Source organism: Mobula birostris, chromosome 10 (assembly GCF_030028105.1).
Source record: "Mobula birostris isolate sMobBir1 chromosome 10, sMobBir1.hap1, whole genome shotgun sequence".
In the NCBI taxonomy this organism is placed as follows: Eukaryota; Metazoa; Chordata; class Chondrichthyes; order Myliobatiformes; family Myliobatidae; genus Mobula; species Mobula birostris.
Genome location: NC_092379.1, coordinates 25,337,347 through 25,356,623, shown reverse-complemented (window position 1 = coordinate 25,356,623; position 19,277 = coordinate 25,337,347). Strand labels below are relative to the sequence as shown.

Sequence of the window (19,277 nt, the reverse complement as noted above, 5' to 3'; positions counted from 1 at the left end):
TAGGAATAGGAAAGGATAAATAGCTCTGCTGAGTGTTTTTGTTTTTTCACAAAACAGTCAATAGTAACAGGGACATCAGGAGCAGAGAGGGAGACAGATTCTGCGAAGTTGCAGTAATAACAAGATTGTTGTGGTATGAGATTTTAATTTCCCAAATATTAATTGGCAACATCAAAGAGTGAGGTGTTTAGATGGGGTTGAGTATGTTCGGTGTAATAAGGAGGGTTTTTTTTTCAATACAAAATCTAGATAAGCCTACAAAAAAGAAAGGCTGTACTTGATCTGGCTTTGGGAAATGAACCCGGTTATGTATCAAGTCTCACAGTGGGAGAGCATATTGGAGATAATGATCACAATACTAAATCCTTTACCATAGCGTTGAAGAGGAATAGGAGCAGACAAGTTACAGAAACGTATAAGTGCAGTAAGGGGAAATATGAGGTTATCAGGCAGGTATTTGGAAGCCTAAATAGAAACAGATGTTCTCAGGAAAACGTAGGGAAGAAATATGGCAAATGTGCAGGGGATATTTACGTGGGCTCCTGCATAGGTACTTTCCAATAAAACAGGGAAAGAGTGGCAGGATACAGTAACTGTGGTGTACAAAGGCTTTTGTAAATCTAGTCAAGAAGAAAAGAAGAGCTTAGGAAAAGTAAAAAAAAAAAACTTTGTAATTATACAGATCTAGAAGATATAAGAGGATGCGCTGGACCTTTATGAAAGCATCAAGTTGAATGTCACCGGGACCGGATTGGATGTAATACAGGCTACTATGGGAAACGAAGGAGGAGTTTGTTGCTACTCTGGTGATAATTTTACATCATCAGTGAGGATGGTGCAGATTCCAGACGATTGGACAGTTGCGCATGTTATTCCCTTATTAGTGAAAGGGAGTAAAGATAGCACACGAAATTATAGATCAGTGAGTTTTACTTCAGGAGTTGTAAGTTGATGGAGAATATCCTGAGCGGCATGATTTATGAACATTTGGAGAGGCATAATATGATTGGGATAAGTCAACATGGCTTTGTGAGAGGGAGCTCGTGCCTGATGAGCCATATTGATTTTTTTTCAGGATGTGACTAAACACATTGATGAAGGTGGAGCCGTAGATGTAGTGCATATGGATTTCAGAAAGTCATTTGTTAAGGTACCCCATGCAAATCTTATTGATAAAGTAAGGATGCATGGGATACAAGGGGACATTGCTTTGTGGACACAGAACTGGCTTGCGAAAAAGGATAAGAGTGGTTGTAGATAGGTCATATTCTGCATGGTGGTCGATGTCCAGTGGTGTGCCTCAGGCATCTGTTCTGGGACCACTACTTTTCGTGATTTTTATACGTGACCTGAATGAGAAAGTGGAGGGATGGGTTAATAAAATTTGCTGAAGACTGAAAGGTTGGGGGTGTTGTGGAGAGTGTGGAGGGCTGTCAGAGTTTACAGCGGGACATTGATAGGATGCAGAGCTGGGCTGAGAAGTGCCAGATGGAGCTCAACCCAGAGAAGTGTGAGGTGGTTCATTTTGGTTGTCAAATATACTGCAGAATATAGCACTAATGGTAAGACTCTTGGCAGTGTGTAGCATCAGAAGAATCTTGGTGTCCGAGTACATCATAGGACACTCAAAGCTGCTACGCAAGTTGACTCTGTGGTTAAGAAGGCATACCTGTCATTGACCTTAATCAACCATGGAATTGAGTTTAGGAGCAGAGAGGTAATGTAGCAGCTCTGTAAGACACAGGTCAGACCCGTCTTGGAGTACTGTGTTCAGCTGTCGTCACCCCATTACAGGGAGAAAGTAGAAACTACAGAACGGGTGCAGTGGAGATTTACAAGGATGTTGACTGGATTGGTGTGCATGCCTTATGGGAACAGGTTGAGTGAACTCGGGCTTTTCTCCTTGCAGCGACGGAGGATGTCAGGTGACCTGATAGAGCTGTACAGGATAATGAGATGCATTAATCGCGTGGATTGTCAGGGGCTTTTACCCATGGTTGAAATGGCTAAAACGAGAGAAGATAATTTTAAGGTGCTTGGAAGTAGGTACAGAGGGGAATTCAGGGATAAGTTTTGTTACGCAGAGAGCGGCAATTACGTGGAATGGGCTGCCGGCGGCGGTGGTGGAGGCGGAAATGATTAAATCTTTTAAGAGAGTCCTAGATTGTTGCATTGTCTCGAGAAAAAGTATAGGTTGAAGGATACATCTAGCTAGTAGTAAGATAAGGACATGATCCGCAAGGCTTTGTGGCCGAACGGCCAGTATCGTGCTGTAGGTTTTGCATGTTTCTCTGTTTTCATGATTCTGGTCCACAAAGGATAAAACAGATTGAAAGAAAATAATAAAGATAATTTTCGAAAACACTGGTCGCATTACAGCGAACTAACAAAAAGAAAGATATATTTATATATCAAAGGCACAGACAAACAAGTTTGGAAACATCTTTTGGAAACATAGATCTTATCGATATACTGATATTTCTGTCAAGCTAACTTCGTTGAGTACAGACACTTTTCCTTCTATAAACATATCAGTTACTGACGTTCTAAACGATATTACACATTTGTTCTGCGTGCATGCTTGATCATGGGAACTTACGAGTCGGTTTGTCTGAAATAACCAAAGTTAAACAGATCACTGACTTATATTTTACGAAAGTATTAATAAAGCAGGTGCAGTGACTCTCTACAAATGTAGAGCTAATTTACAAAACTGCTTTCCAAAGAGTGCTTTGATATCTTCAAGCTGCTATCTATTTCCATATAAAAAAATTGAAGACGAACTTCCAATTAAATCCAGAAGTAAAAAAAAAACACAACAACAAACAGTATAACTGTTGTTTAATTACAACTGCTGGTTCCCTTTCCAGTAGCAGCTGCTACTGGAAAAGCAAGCTTAGCAAACCTCAGATAAAATGATTATCTTCAACGCACAGATGTTATGGGTATACCTCATAGTTTCAGTCATATCTGCAGCTTTTGTGCTGAATAATTGTCAATAAGTATTAGGGATATTGAGGGCGCAAAATAATTGGCAGGAAAATTGAAGGTCCAATGCCATCAATCATGTTATTTTGGCAAATTCCCAAAACCTGCCTGCTTATCTGCTCCTTCTTCTCCTGCTGGCCACAAGGAGGTCTTTGGAAGTTCTGCTCGTCTCCTAACAGGAAAGATGTGGAAACTATAGCGCGGTGCAAAGGAGATTTACAAGGACGTTGCCTGTATTAGGGAGCATACCTTATAAGACGAGGTTGAATGAACTGAGTTGAGTGAATAGATTGTTTTCCTCAAGTTCCCGACTTCTGCGCACAACGTTTTTTTTTATATGTCCCTTCGCTACTTTCGACAGCATCAACATTTCTGGTCATACATTCAGATCCACCGATCTGCAGCCCTGGGCCCGAAACCAAATCGTCAGCAATGCATTTATCTGCCTGATAATTATATTCTTACCATTACCGGTACATGCCACAAACTTGAATGAAGAGATTACTACCCACCGGATCCTGTGCCTCTCTCCTTTCCTGTTCACTGCATTCTCAATTCAGAACAATATTCTTTATTCAATTTCTGCCATTGTTACTATTGCATACCATGCTAAATGTCTGAACCGATACGCCTCAAGAATGCAGTGTCATTGATCCAATATATCCCTGACGTTAAGGCCTGAGAGCAATATACCATTCGGGAGCTTCGCGACCGTTAATGGAACCTGTTCCCAGAACCAATGAATCGTCTAATACTGTTAGTTCTCTTTCCTCTCGCATCTCCACTTTCCTTGACAGACGGAGGAAGTGCCAAGGACCTGACTACTATGGTACTCTTCTATAAGTTTGCGAAAGTTAAAATAACATGTGATAACGAATTGTGATTATTCAGTATGGTTACTCTATGGCTAACAAAATGGAACAATCCAACATACTGCGTAAGGAATTCATTTATTTTGTTTTTGCTGCACAAGTGCACTGGATGCCTGAAAACAAGACATGTCGTGGTTAAAGAAATCGAACATATGACATAATTCATGGAAAGAATCGACTTATGTGTACATGTTGTAAAGCTTTATGAATTACTGTGCAGTTGCAGTGATTAGCATTCCAGTTTTAAAACAGAAATTCAGACCATGACTTTGCTAGCTTCAAAAGGTGGTACATTCCTGCACGTTAACTCGGATGTCAAGAGTTCAATAGGAAAAAAAACACTTTTTCCTATGTTCATGCCATCACTTCACCTGTGAAAACAAGAGAAATGGAGAAAATACAAATGAAGTAATGGTCTGAGATTTCAGCCCCCGCAAGAAGTTAACGTCATGAACATTTGGTCATCATCTCCAAATGCGGGGAAAAGATAAGTGAACTAAATGTTCTCACCTTCACTAAAGTTAGGGCAGCGCTGTAGGAAATGCTCAGGAAGAACAAGATTATGAATGTGGAAGCAGTTGTCCATAAGTTGTCTGTGTCTTCCGCATAGGCTTCAATCCGGATGTCTTCTGCAAACTCTGCCGAGAGCAGAAATGATAGACATTCACGTTGTTGTCACTGCAGGATTTCATTTACTTCTTGCATTGCTTATTTTTAACATGATATAGGTATATTTAAATAACGAATTTCTCATGAAATGTCGGTATCAATGTCATAATTAGCAATAATTGCTGAAAACAATTATAAGTTGATTTCTGAATTGCAGTGAAAATGCACTAATTGTTAGATTTATAAAGTTCTTGTTTTTGAACATTCCTATTTGTATAACATTGTGAGTAAGAGTTTACTCTGGTTAATACTGAGCGATATTTGAAAGTAAATAATGTTGTTGTGCTCAAGAGATCATTGGATTATCACGTTTGATAATTCACACCTGAGAAATCATTGACACAATTTGATGGACAGAAATAGAGAGCGAAATAAGCGTGACAAAACATTATGACTAAAATAGATATTAGAGAGAAATTGTAAAATAGTGCCATTGGGATCATGAATTTCTGTATATAAGTTTGAGATATTTCGTGTTTACTATCAAATGTTTGTGTATCTGCTGTAAGACTCAGTCCGAAATCCATTTGGCAGGAATTGCGCTGAAGTATTTTTTTTTAGTGTAAGCTTATGTGAATTTTTTTTTCCCCGCAGGGATGTTTGTTTCTATATTTATTCACCACCTTGCCTCTATAGGTGCACATGTACAACAGACTGGTGGCCTTGTGCACATGTTTCCGAACATGTCCGCTGAAGCCATAGTGGCTCCAGCTTGTCCATTTATGAACGTCCTCTCAAATTTATCTGTTTATGTGCAACAAAGGTAGTAATTTTGCTTGTGTGTATGCTATGATTAAGAATATACGGACATGATTATCTCTAGTATTAATGAAAGTTTAAAGTTAGAATGTCTGGATTTCGTTAACCCTAATGCTGATGTAAGCCTAAACATCATTATGTATATCTCTAAACTAATGTTTATATGTTTCCATCTTACAGAGGTTTCATACACCGAGGTGTAATAAAAGAGAATAACGAAAGAATGAATGATATAAAAGTATGTGGATATATTCTTTCTCCTACACTTGCGAGAAAGTTGTGTTAAAAGAAAAGTGTTCAATCAGACTAATCTAATCAGAGAACTGATTTTATATTGACTGAGTTGATACTTGAATCTTACCCTAGATCCTTACTTAAATTTCATATTTTTGCCTCAACAGATCCACTAATACGATGATACAGAGCAGTGCATTTACTGAGTAGAAAATTAAACGCACAAGTTGGGATTCCTGCCAGAAACGATTCCTCGACCTTTTATTCTCAACTGTTGGCCCATTTTACTTAACTTGTATGTCTTAGATATTTATTCATGAAAACGAATTGACAATGCCTTCTCTGCCCCAGACTTACATAGCAAAGTAGTATATTGACTTTCATAGAAATTCTAGGGATACAAAATCCCCCTTTTTTTGATAAATATATAGTTGCGTGCTTGTTAGTGACTGCGACTAAGTGCAGAAGTATTTGAGTGATGTGCAGATGTACCTTGTCGACCTACTGTTCAAACCACATTCCTCCGAAGCTGTGTTGTGCATATATTTCACTTGTTCGAAAGAGCATTTGAAAAGACTTTAGCATCAAGAACTTTGTGTCCATTTGAGTGCACTCATATTATCAGGCCTGGAAAATATTTTATTTGATTCCGACAGTTTTTTTTTGAATCCGGAAGTGCCTTTGCATTTTCGTGTACGCATGAGAACCTCGTCACCGTATAGTGCAAAAATTGTGAGCTCCTCTCGGTTTGCAAAATGTGTTAAACATTTCTCTTAGGACCGATTTTCACTGCAAAGCACAATAACTGAATCTATTCTACAGTTGTGAATAAATGGGACGTGAGAAAACGGGAATAGGTAGTTCCAGTACTCTGGATCGTATCTGGCGAAATTGCGTTCTAACATGTCTTGTAATCCTCTGAGGACGGAGCTATCAATTGTCTTATACCTGGTGTATGGGGGTCCACGTTAAAAAAAAAAAAAAAAAAAAAAAAACTCGGGACCCTCGAAGGCCTTATTTTTTCAAGCATCAGAAACCATTAAGCGCTCTTGTGGACAGTTCAAAATTTGCTGGAAAAAGTATTTATTGATATTTATTTAAAAATTTAATGTAAATGATAAAATTATCATTGACAATAATCGACAGTATCCATCAGTACAAGGGATACGTTGACAAAACTGGGTTTACCACTTGACCGATTAACGGTTCTTGTGATGATCTTCATCGGGAGGGTTTCATGTGCTACAACACAGGAGAAAGAAGCACTTCGGGACCACTGTTCGAATCGAACAGACAACAGGCTGTACATGAAGAACGAATTGCTGCCGTTCTCTGCGGCAGCTGCAGTATTCGTGTAGTTGTGTGAATCCCCCCGTGTGTCATCGACTGTCCACGTGACGAAAATCCTGCGAGGCGAAAACCCTCTCACTAAGCAGGTAAGGATTACGGTGTTTTTTGTGGACTCTTCACTTGTTGGCGGAAGGAGGACAGAGACGGAAGGTTCCTGAGGATTCACAGCTGCGTACAAACGGGGAGAACAATAATTATACCGGGATGTAATGAGATGAAATGATGATACTTTAGACTAGACGATACGGTGATAATTTGTAAAATATGTAAAGTACAGCATTTGTCTACTCTGAATGTTTACAGCATCTGAGCTTGTGTTCTGGGGTAAGAAGAAGCTGTCATGGAGGACAGCATCACTTTCCTGTATAAGGCACAATTGTTTGAAACACGAGACGCATTACGTGCGTATTTGGCCGCTCAGATGAATGTTAATATTCATGCCACTTGGTCTTCTGCTGAGAGTTTAAACATATACTTTTATAGCATTTTTTTTTTTTTTTTTTTTGGGTGTCGGGAATAATTCAGTTATCCAGGTCACATGAATTAAACTTTATCAATTCCTCGTTGTGTCACAGAACATATTCACAAAGGGTAAAACTGAGTTAAACTTTCATTGGAGGACTGTTCATGTGACGTGATAAAGGACAACTAATTATTGTTAATTTGCAGTGATGATGAAAGCGGAAGTTATCGTAGAAAGGAGGTTGGACATTCATGGAGTGGTAAGGTATACATAATGGTCATCAACAAGTTCGCTCTGCTCTATCTGTGGTTTCCTGCAGGTCTTACACGCAGTCAGACTGAATAGGATTAAGGAACATCTAATATTCCGATGATGTGTTCAGCAGATCAGGCAGTGTCTACAGTGAGGAATAAGAACACCACATGGTTTGTCGACGCACTCCAGCCGGACTATTTTCCGGAGATATTGGCAATCTGCTGAGTGGTCTCCACCAGTTATTTTGATTAACCCCAAAGAAAAAGTGTGCCACCTACCCGCTCTCCACCCCAACGAAAGACATATATTACCAGCCCCAGCTTACGTTTTTCCCAGTGGATGCGTGCTCTTCTTGGGGTCGGCCATTCCTCGTGGCTTACCACGCATTCGACTAAGTCCCCACTCAGCCAAGCTTGTGTCGAAATATTCAGTTGGCTGATCACGCTATGGTGGGAATCTCCTGACGGGTAGGCAGTCTCTGTTTTCAACTCATTCTTTCCTTGCCTCCAGGACACTTGGACGTCGTAAGGCGCATTAGTGATGACGCAGGTTAAGGTGACAGTCGCCTCCAGTAAGACCTGCTCCACTGGTGGGTGTTGAATTGTTACTTGTACTTCTTCGCATGGGCATGTTTCTATGGCAAATGAACATCACTTAAGTTTCCACAACTGAATCAGGAATCTGAAATTAATCTGTTGATTTTGGAATAGGACAAAAACATTTCCGATCTCTCGGTTTCTGCACAGTTCCCAAAGAACGGCTATAAACAACTCCTATCTCACTGATCAGATGCCTACATTATGAACAGAATAACATGCAGTTCCGTGTTTGTCTTAATGTCAATGAAGTTCTCACTTTGGGCTGAGGTCGACACTGACAGTGGCATGGCTAATTTCCCCGGATACGTCTCTTACCTTGAGATCTGCTGATATTTCGGCTTTGCGTGTAACTTTTGTGCGTAACCTGGCATGTATAGACAGAGTCTGCGAACCATTCCGTCGACGCGAAAGTCACCTGGCTTGTCGCTGAGAAGTTCCCATTCACCGCAAATGCAGGGGAGGTGACGACACCGGAATTCAACTGCTGTCCATTTTTCAGCCACTTCACGGTGAATTGCGCCGGTTGGAAGTTAGTCATAGAACAGACTGCGGTCCCTTTTCTCGTCCTCTTAATATCGTCAAGGGAGTTCACGGAGATAACGACGATTGGATGAAACACATCAACTGGAAGAAAACAAAGGTATTTGAAATTGGTTTTAATATGGCAAGAAGCCATTGATGAAGGAAACCGTTAATCATCGAGGATTGCACAACACAAGCAAGAAACGAATTCAATTGAATTTCCCGTTTTTTCCGACGCAATATCGGCACATACCTCACAATATTCTAGTAAATAGCTGAAGTACAGATAGGTATTAAGTTGTAGAAAATTGAATGTCTTTTCTATGCAATGCATTTTCCCGTCTTCATGATTGTGGGGCTCCCGCCAGGGCCCTTGAAGAGGCCGCTTCAAATGATCAATGAGGCAGAGAGTTCAACATTTCAGTTATATTTGAAGAGATAAGCTCGTGTACCTACGGGTAAAGGGGTGGCCGCAGACGTGTAGCAGGGGATGGAGAACTGAAATATTTTATTGAAAATTTTGGCCTGTACAAGAGGGATGTGTTCAACCAGAAGTCATAGGGGTCTTTTTAGAGCTGTTGGGTAGGGTTAACTACTGTTCGCTGGGGCTGGGCAGAAATTGTGTAAATAAACTATGAGGAAATAGTCTGTTGAATAGGTTGAAAATTAAAAGATTGTTAAGATAAAGTATGATATAATCAGATCATGCATCACTTCTTGGAAAAGAGATGATGTTGCAATTACAGAGAGTGATCTGCCACAAGGGCAGAAATGGCTGCTGTATTTTTCCCTATTTCGATTCTTCAAAATAGAGAGGGAAAGAGTTAACAGAGGTGGGGGAGTGGCATTTGTTATGAGGGATTTTGTCACAACTGCGTCTCTGGTGAGGCCATCGAATGATCATTTACTGAGATATTGCCAGAAAAGGTTTGAACAGATATAATGTAATTAAGCTGTTGGATGTATTCCATTAACACCACCGAGAATAAAACAGAGCAGATGAGTAGGAAGGGAGGCAGATTTTGAAAATTTGCAAACGTAACTGGCTTGTTGTCATGAACTCCAAAAACAAGTTCTTAATATTGTTTGAGACCACCCTAGGTTCATATAATTTGATGGATCAGAATGTGATAGATATATCCATGACAGATTGCTGATATAGTAAGAACACATGCCAATTAGAGGAAATGACGTATGTCTGGAACCTGTTGCTGAACCTTTTAAAGTGACAGGTCTCCGGTTGGTTAAGCATTTAATAGGTTGCAACTATGACTCCCTGACCAGTAGCATGACATTGGACAAATGTGAGCAGTCAGTATATGAAAATGTTCAACCGTAGGAGAGCTGATTCTCATGTTGTTAGGAATAAGCTTGAGTCTGTAAATTGGAAAATGATATAGTCAGGGAAGTATCAAATGGAGACCTCCTGGTAGTTTAATGCGCATCTGTAAAAGAGCTCTGGAAGGCTTGCCACGTTGAAGCAAGGAAAGGACAGATGGGTAAGGGAGCATGGATGATATGTCGAAGGGGCATTCGATCAAGAAAATGAAGAATACATACATAAGGCGTGTGAATGGAAAGTTCAAACAGGGCTCTTGAGATTTCTAAAGTCAACAGGAAACGACTAACTAAGGGTCTTGCGAGTGCAAGATTGAAACATGAGAATGCTAGCCGAGTGGGATTAACGAATCATCAACGTCGTTCTGCTCATATAGGAATAACAGGTGTGTAAGCATATGTGAGTATAGGGCCGGTCAGTTATGAAATAGGAAACATATATGCAGTACCGGAGGATGTAGAGCACCCATTTAAATAATAATAATAATAAAAGTATCATTTAGTGTTGACCGGCAAACTGGACAATGGCAAATGTGAAATCAGCATAGAATTGGCTATTACGCCAAATAGTATTATGTTTGAAAAGTTCAGTGCTGAAACAAAAAACAAAATGGATATATGAATCAGATGGGATGGAGGGCTATAAAGGACAGGTATATACAATATTACAAGAGAAATCAGTGGAAGATATACCTACACATTCGGCAGTGGCCTTTATTTTCTCAATGGTCAAAGGAGTACTACCAGAAAATTGTAGGCCGGCGAATATGTGTCTTTTGCCGGTGAATGTTGATAGAGATCATTACCATCATCGTCTGCAGTGTTGTATGACTTGGAAAATGGTTGTCCAAGAAAATGATTACTTTGTTTCCTTGGAAAAGACGGCAGAAGTGGCTTGCGATTTCTTTCTTCTGGCCTGTGACTTTACACGAGGACTGACTCCAGCTATTACCCATACTCTTCAAAGATTTCCAGTCTGGCTTCCGTGAACACACAACAAGGACGTTCAATCCAACATTTGCTCATATGTCAATCACCAATTACTCTCACTGCTTCAGTTAACACTGATTGTGGGCTAATCAGATACTACATCTTTCCCAATAGTAGCATTTAGGACAGCCGAGTGAAATTGCGCCTTATATCGGCTTTGGTGGAGATTTTTTCTCCAACCTACCTCCCGTTAAGTGAGAGGTAGGATGGAAATTCACTGAAGCACAAAGTTTGAACGCCCTGGAAATTGTAGAGACAGATATATTGGAGGAATGTTAGAGAGTGTAATGCTCCTGCATCAATAACATTTTGAGAGTTAAATGGGATGAATGTGTTGGATTGATCTTGAAGTGGTTAAAAACCTCGGTGCAATAGACAGGCCTATTCTGCGCTGTACTCATTTCTGTGTTATATTCAGTGTCCTTTTGAAATGGATGGAAAGTGTCAGTAATTAAATTTATTGATGCTCGCATGTTTTTGAACAGTGCGCAAAGAGAAAAAAAATGTTTCAAAATCACGACGCGCTTCGCGATTTCTGCACTGTTCTTATTACTTTAGAGAGGGAAAAAAAAAGAATAACGAGTTGCTCAGACTTCCGGTCTTTCTCTTATACGTTTGTTTTACGAAAAAAACTCACAGTTGAAAGCCTCTCTTTGCAGTGGAAGTTCAAACATCTAGGCGTTATGTAAGTGTAGAGCTAGGATAATGACAAATGAACTGCAAACGTGTTGCCACCCATGGTAAAACATCTGTGGAATAGTATCTAAATGTGCGTTACAAAATAGTATTTGATGGCCCAAAGGCACCCTGCAGATTGAATGTGGCTTGGAGAATAGAATCTTCAGAAGACGTTAATGTACTTTCAGTGCAACGAAAACATATCTCGTCTTGTGTTTGAACCTTACATTCTCTGCATTACTTTTAGCCACAGTTATTCCAGCACTAACCTTTCATTGGGATTTCCTGAGATGAATGTTGATGCTGAACGACACAATAGATGGTGCTGCTCCCTGTTTGTGTCTCGGTGACAGTTAACTGGCTGCTGCGTGTGTAAGTTCCTTTCTTGTTCAACACAGCCGGATAGGTTCTCACTCCTGTTGTGATTGGCGCTTCATCATTCTTCCAGGAGAGGATGATTCCCACCGGGGAGTAATCCGTCGCCAAGCAGCCGAAGGTGATTGTTTCAGTGGCACTGGATTGCTCACATGAAAGGAGAGGGTAGACAGTGGGGTGGGTACTTGCCACTGAAAGAACATGATCACATAAGTAAATTAAATGTTTTATTTTTGGCTTATTCGATACTCAAATAAATAGAATGTTTAGTGCTCAGGAAATAATTTTCCAGGTATGACACGGACATAACCATATCTTAAACGATCGGCTGAGCCTTCAAAATGTATTTCAATCATAGCGAAATACAAATAGCATCTACATAATTTGATATGCTTGCCACAACTAAATACACAAAGCGTTCTCTGGTCAACGCGGCAGGATAGATCTACGTGTCAGAATCAAGTCACTTTCACCTGTATATGCTTGCGCTCTCTTCATCATGGGAGGAAAACACCTTTACACTTCATTTTGATTTTTGTTCCTTCCTGCACCGATTCTCTGGAAACCAGCTGAAACGATGCTTACACAAGAAACAGCACAAAGAACGGACATGCAGTTACCTATACGTTCCAAATTTGTATAATAGAATCGTGGATTCGCCAGTTTAGAACTTCATGTTCTTAGTGTCAGTCAGCCATTTGAAAGTGAGAGATTATTTGGGAAAAGAGTCGTTATTTAATTGGAGAACACCACCTTGAGTGGCGACGATATTGCCTTCCCTGTAATTCCGTGTGCTGATCAGCAAAACTCTTTATATATATATATATAATATTGGAACATTGAAAGCAGATAATATTGATCCAATGATAATTTCTAGCCTGGCATAAAAAGTCGAAGCAGGCTGCAGCTTTAACTTTTGTATACGATTAAATTAGATTCTGATGAGCTAAGTATTATTGATTGTATTATTCTTTTCAATACATGCAGATATATCAAAAAAAAATGTTGTTAAGTGCTAAAGTGCTGTTCCATACAGTTCAGCGTAGCATTCCTCTAGAATGACCGTTGCCTCAATTAGTTAACTTGAAAGACATTCTCCAAGCTTGGAAATTCCACACAATGCAATCTTGTGCACAGGTTTACTCGAATGATTGGTAGTATTCACGCAATTCACTTATTTATGTTTTCAGAGGTTCCAAACAAACTTGTTTTTGGAACGATCAGATGATACTAGTCGAGGAAATGTTGCTAAAAGTTTCCCAGTTATTGGCATCCGTTAGTCTCGAGAGACCATGGATTTGCGCATCGGAAGGCCTTCCAGTGCGCAAGCCTGGGCAAGGTTGAAAGGGAGACCGGCATTTGCCCATGCTGCAGGTGTCCCCTCTCCAGGCCAACGATGTTGTCCAAGGGAAGTCACTAGGGCCGATACAGCTTGGCACCAGTTGCGTCGCAGAGAAATGTGTGTTTAAGTGCCTTGCTCAAGGACACAACAGGTTGCCTGAGCAAATGCTCGAACTAGTGTCTTTCAGATCACTAGACCGACGCCTTAAGCACGCCAACAGCTTTCCTCGTTAAATCTGATATCTATAAAACTGGCACACAGTTTGAAAAGATTGCATTTGTGAGTTTTAAAGGAACACTCTCGCAACAGTATCTAACAGAGAACTATAAAAATTGCTTATTTTCTCAGAAGAAATCCTGCACAGTTAAATCTATGAGCAAATGTCCATGTTGTCAAATCGTACAGAGCACAGCAGCAGACAGCACCGCAGTTACACGTTTTTTTTTTTTTTTTTTTTTTTTTTTTTTACCCGTCCGGCCGTATTCGAGACCAGGGCTATTCCTCTCGAAGTCCAGTTCAGATGCCACTACAACCCCGACCAGCACAGTCACACCGTATTAGAATAACATAGATATCCGTACAGATGTCAATGAGGACATTTCGGTTTGTCTATTTGAACTGTAATGATTTATACACAGACTGGTACGTCCTTGTACACTCTACGAATTGTAATAGGAAAGACACATTTAAGAGCGACATATAATAAACTATTAGACACCCACATAGATAGAGGAAAATCTCTAGTATTGTACAGCAAGTTTGGTTGATTAGAGAGCAGGTGAAGAAGTCTGCACAATTCTGTGAGCCGCATGGCCTGCACTGTGCTGGAATGTTCATATTTCCCAGTCTTATACATTCGAATTATTAGGGGTAAACCAATAGACTTTATTTATTTTAAAACGCAAACAACAGGATTTCTGAAGATGCAGGAAATTCAAGCAAAACACATCAAAGTTGCTGGTGAACGCGTCAGGACGAAGGGTCTCGGCTTGAAACGTCGACTGTACCTCTTCGTAGAGATGCTGCCTGGCCTGCTGCTTTCACCAGCAACTTTGATGTGTGAGACTTTATTTTTTTATTTATTTTTATGCTTAGGGACCCTTCAGTCACACTCCAATCAAATTATTGTCAAGATGAAATACCAAAACTGTTTCTTCCTCCGTCTATGTTGCATGATCCACATATATTTTTTTTAAGAAAAACAAAATAACGGGGTTCATTTAGTCTTAGGCATTTTCTTTCTGCACTTTTAAATGTTCATACTTAAGGTAATGTATTAAATAAGAATGTTTAAATCAACAACTTATGGATAATAAATTAATTGTGCTTTTGCGGTAATCTCATGTGACAATTTATAAAGTAGAAACACTTGCTGCCTCTCTTATAGACTGAACAAAACCCTCAATAGAATCCCAATACTACCCGCATTTATTAAACAATGCCACTCCCGACCAGGTCTCAAAATGGAACCTTCAAAACTACTTCACTTCAATGACCTTGAGAAGATTATTTATTTATTCAGTATCATTAATCTGCCTGCAGTTTACAAATTATTCAAACAGCCCACAATATCACAGTAAGAATTTGATTCCAGGGACTGTATTTAACTCTGTAATGCCGTATTTGCATTACTACGATAGTGCCTAAAGTTTCCAGATCACATGATTTCAAATTATCAGTAATGATTTGTTTGTGTTTGATGAAACTCTTTGTTTTCATATACGATTCACCTAATATATGCTAGTGTTTGAATCAGTGGATAGCAATATAATTCGGCCGTATAATTTATACTTTTCAAAATGCAGCTATTTTAACTCCAATTTGTCGTTTTACTTTTTGTCCTCTAAGTACAAAAATATATCAATACAAACTGCCTACATCTGATGAAAACAAAAACAAAATCAAATACATATGTTCCAGATTAATCAACAGGATCATATGACCATAAGGTTTATGAGATGTTTCAGATCATTGGGACCACAGCTTCTGCATTGCCTATCGGTTTTGCTCTTTTATGTCCATTTTCCTACCTCCTCATAATCCCCAGTTGCACTATTCCTCAGCTGACGCTCGGAATCCTATGTATAACAACGGACTTTGCAGAATCCATATTTCATACCGAAATAAACTACTTCTCATTCATGATATGATGGACTTACTGGCTAATTTCAAATCAAATGAAATGGCCTTTTAAGTATCGGATCCTATTTTTTTTTTTTGTTTTCCGTGGAACAAAAAAATGTTCTGCACATCGATTTTATCCAGGCCTTTCTAAACAAAGAATGCCTAATGGCTTAAAAGCCTGAAGGCAGTGAGAGGAACGAGAACACGCATTCCCTGAGATAACGCTAAATATCCGACAATCCTTGAATTATTGTTCCATGGATCGCTTCATAAATATCAAGATTTTGTTGTTACTGTGATATTACTTCTAGTTGCAAGACCACGATAAATCAATTTAGACAGATGCATGCATTTTTGAGTCCATGATTGTTGAACTGCTGCAGTTTTTGGTTTAAAAAAAAAACTTCCCCTCTGCAAGCCATGTTGGGAGCTGGTTCACTGGTCGATAATGCAATTCCATTAATGAATGCATATGTTCCTAACGAGGTTCAATTATACTGTCATTCGTGTTCTGTTTTATTCTCCGTAGATAGGAGAAACAGTTTGAAATGAAATGTTTTCCATTGTACAGAATGGACATATATTGTTTAGGTTTATCAAATTTGGAATTCCTAACAAACTGAGAGCATCGGAATGCTGAAATGGTGACCGGTCATTATTTAATTCAGTAGATGAATAGTAAATCATGAATATTTTAGTATCAACGAGTCGAAAATACGCTGAATTCCACAACATAATTGGACAGAATCACAAATTACTTAACAAAGCGACATTAATCGCGAGTTCACTTGAAAGCAAAACATAATCAGAAGAAAGAATAATCAAAATCACAAACTAAACATAGAATTAAATTTCAATTGGAACACTTTTTGAAGAACAGGTTTTTGCTTCTTACCGTTTGTTACCGTCAACATGGTGCCTCCTCCCCAGTAATCTAAATAGTCACGGTGCTATATTCCCTGGTCTGCATCACACAATTACCGGCTCTGTAAATAAGAAGGACAAGTTCGACAATTGTGCATATAGCCATAATCCAAATAAATTGCAGTTATATTTGATTATTAGAAAACAGAAGCTCGTAAAAAAAACTTGCTTAACCGACAGAAGATCAGATAATACTGTATTTCAGACACGCTGCCGAAATTACATGAGACTTCTTGAGAGATAAATGATGAACATATCCAGGCTGGTTCATTCAGACTAATTAGTGCTTTATGCACATGTAGAACAAGTGCATCAAGACTTATACAGAAATATCGAATGAAAGAAGAAGAAAGAAAAAAAAAAACAACTGAAGCACACAATTAGCGATCAGATGTTTTTTTTTTTGTATTGGAGCCACACACTGTGCCATCCAGTATACACAGTGAGACACACCCTGACAAATATTCTGCAGGTTGTCCGCTCATGTTGTCCTCTCGCATCCTATCCATAGATGCTTCCGCTTTCGTGGGACAGAACGCCATTTTTTTTTTGATTTTGTTCTTTTTGTAGCTATAACTATAGAAGTCAACATCGATTTATTTCAATGTCCATTCGGTAGCCTCTCCTGCTGTGTTGGCATGGTCAAGAGGCAGTAGACTACCTGTCCAGGTTTTTGTACGGGAAATGCGCTGCTTACAGCACAGTGTACCCACTGTATACGCACAGTGAGACAGACCCCAACAAAAAAAAAAAAACAGCAGACACTATGAAGCACAAGTTTCTCTTGAAATAGGCTTTGAATCTATTTTAAATTATCCAGCAGTTCACAAACAGGATTGAATTTTAAATCAACCCATCCTTTCTCTCTCCCTGCACCATTCACATTGAATCAAATAAAGTGTTCTACTTCAGAATTATCAACAGCTGGTGTCAAACAGGAGAAACAGGAATAAAGTGCCACATCAGTGTATTTGATATTATGTATGATACTGCGAATAAATCATGGAGGTACATGTGCGCTCATTTTATGTCCTCCCATTGTTGCAAATAGAATAATGACTCACTGCTAGTTTATGATATAAAATATAGTGTTTCATCTCACCGTTATTGTACAGGCTAGACTCCTGTTCGCCGCACTGTGTCTCTCGCACAGTAATAGACAGCGGTATCGTCCGTTTGTAGCTGTGTCACATCAACGGTGAACATATTGTTTGTGGAGTCTTTGGACGGAGTGAATCTGTTCTCGATCCCTGGGGCGAAATACTTGTTTGAAGGATTCTTGTATGCAAGGAGCCATTCCAGCCCCTGTCCGCTGACCTGACGGACCAAGTGCATATAGTAGCTACTGAGATCAAACCCATTGGTTTTACAGGTGAGCTTCACTGATCCTTCGGGTCTGGCAGTCTCCGACGGGGGCTGAGTTAACACGACATCGGAATGGACACCTGTATGTTAAATACAAAGATAAAAACCTGAAAATCAATTTTGTGACAGTGACTCTTATCGTTAGAATTTATAAAGTAAAACTCTAGAGACTGAATGCAATGGAAGAATGACTGAATCAGAGAAAGTGAGAAATATTTCAATCCAAATTACGCACGGGTTAATAAAGCCAGGAACACGCCGACTAAAGCAAGCGATTTCATCCCACTGACGCTTTCAAACGGAGCGACTCTGCACAGCACTTGACGGCATCCGACTGCGGGGAGTTTGAACTATGCAACGGTGGTTGACATTTAAGCAACAAAATACATGGGTGCGATTATGGGCGGAGCCTATAGGCTGAGACCTCTATTTGCTTAAGCGATGTTACACCACCCACATAACAACCAGCTTGAGTCACACCTTCAAAATAGGTAGCAATTAAAAATAAACTCAACGTCTACACTTAACATTTAGCAGCCTTCTGCCACGCGATTCACGGCTCTAATGATTATCATCCTACTTATTGATATAAATATCGGTGTTCCACATCACGAATGGAATAACGTTTTTAAAGAAGATCAGTCAATTGTGATTTTCAAGTTCAGTACATTTCTCAGTAATTTCGAGCTACTGATGCTGAAAGTTATTCTGAGTAAAATAAACATGAATGCCCAGAGTATGTGGTGGGTGATGGCGAATTAATTGGTTACATTTGCCACGCATGAAAAATGAAATAAGTGCAGATGCATTTCAACAGTTTTTTTTTTTTTTCTGTTATTTCCCTGCTTCATTTTTTATGTTAATAAGCCACATCTGCAAACACCCCATACCGGACTGTATGACAACTTAAATACTTAAATTTGCTTAAGATTGCACTTCATTCGGTAACACATAGATAATGTCAGCAGTGCTATCTTTGCGCAGCCAGGTATTTGTAAGGATATGCTGTGATTCAGACCTGCTACGGAACTTAAACCGCTTTGCCCACTTTTAAATGCTACTTAATAAATACCAATGGTTAAAAATGTCATTGCCAAAGATGCAATTTCAATGATCTTGGCCGGTCTAACACAAACATTTGCAGAAGTATATGCATGCACGGAACTAGTTTCGAAAGTAATAGTTAAGGGAAATTCATGTTTAGGCGAACAAAAAAAAAATAGTATGTTTTCTCGCAGTTGGCTCTTTCTATGAATGGCAGTTCAAATCGTTGAGGCGATCGAGAGCATCTACTTTGAATTCCATGCAAAAAAACAACGTACCTGGATTATTTTATGTTCTGTAGATGTGTTAAGACATTTCTAAAATCTGCATAATACGAATAGTGAGAACTATTTCCAATAAACTACAAGCACAGGTCGTCACAAGCA

General features: G+C 39.4%; 1 gene segment (V, D, J or C); it reads right to left on the bottom strand.

The window, feature by feature from the left end:
* Positions 1 to 6,633: 6,633 nt before the first annotated feature.
* LOC140204463 (Ig heavy chain C region-like) lies at positions 6,634 to 18,128 on the bottom strand. The segment is given in 7 exon segments: positions 6,634 to 7,026; positions 7,902 to 8,224; positions 8,505 to 8,813; positions 11,987 to 12,283; positions 16,454 to 16,508; positions 17,620 to 17,927; positions 18,083 to 18,128. Coding segments are annotated over 7 exon segments (1,716 nt in total).
* Positions 18,129 to 19,277: the final 1,149 nt, after the last annotated feature.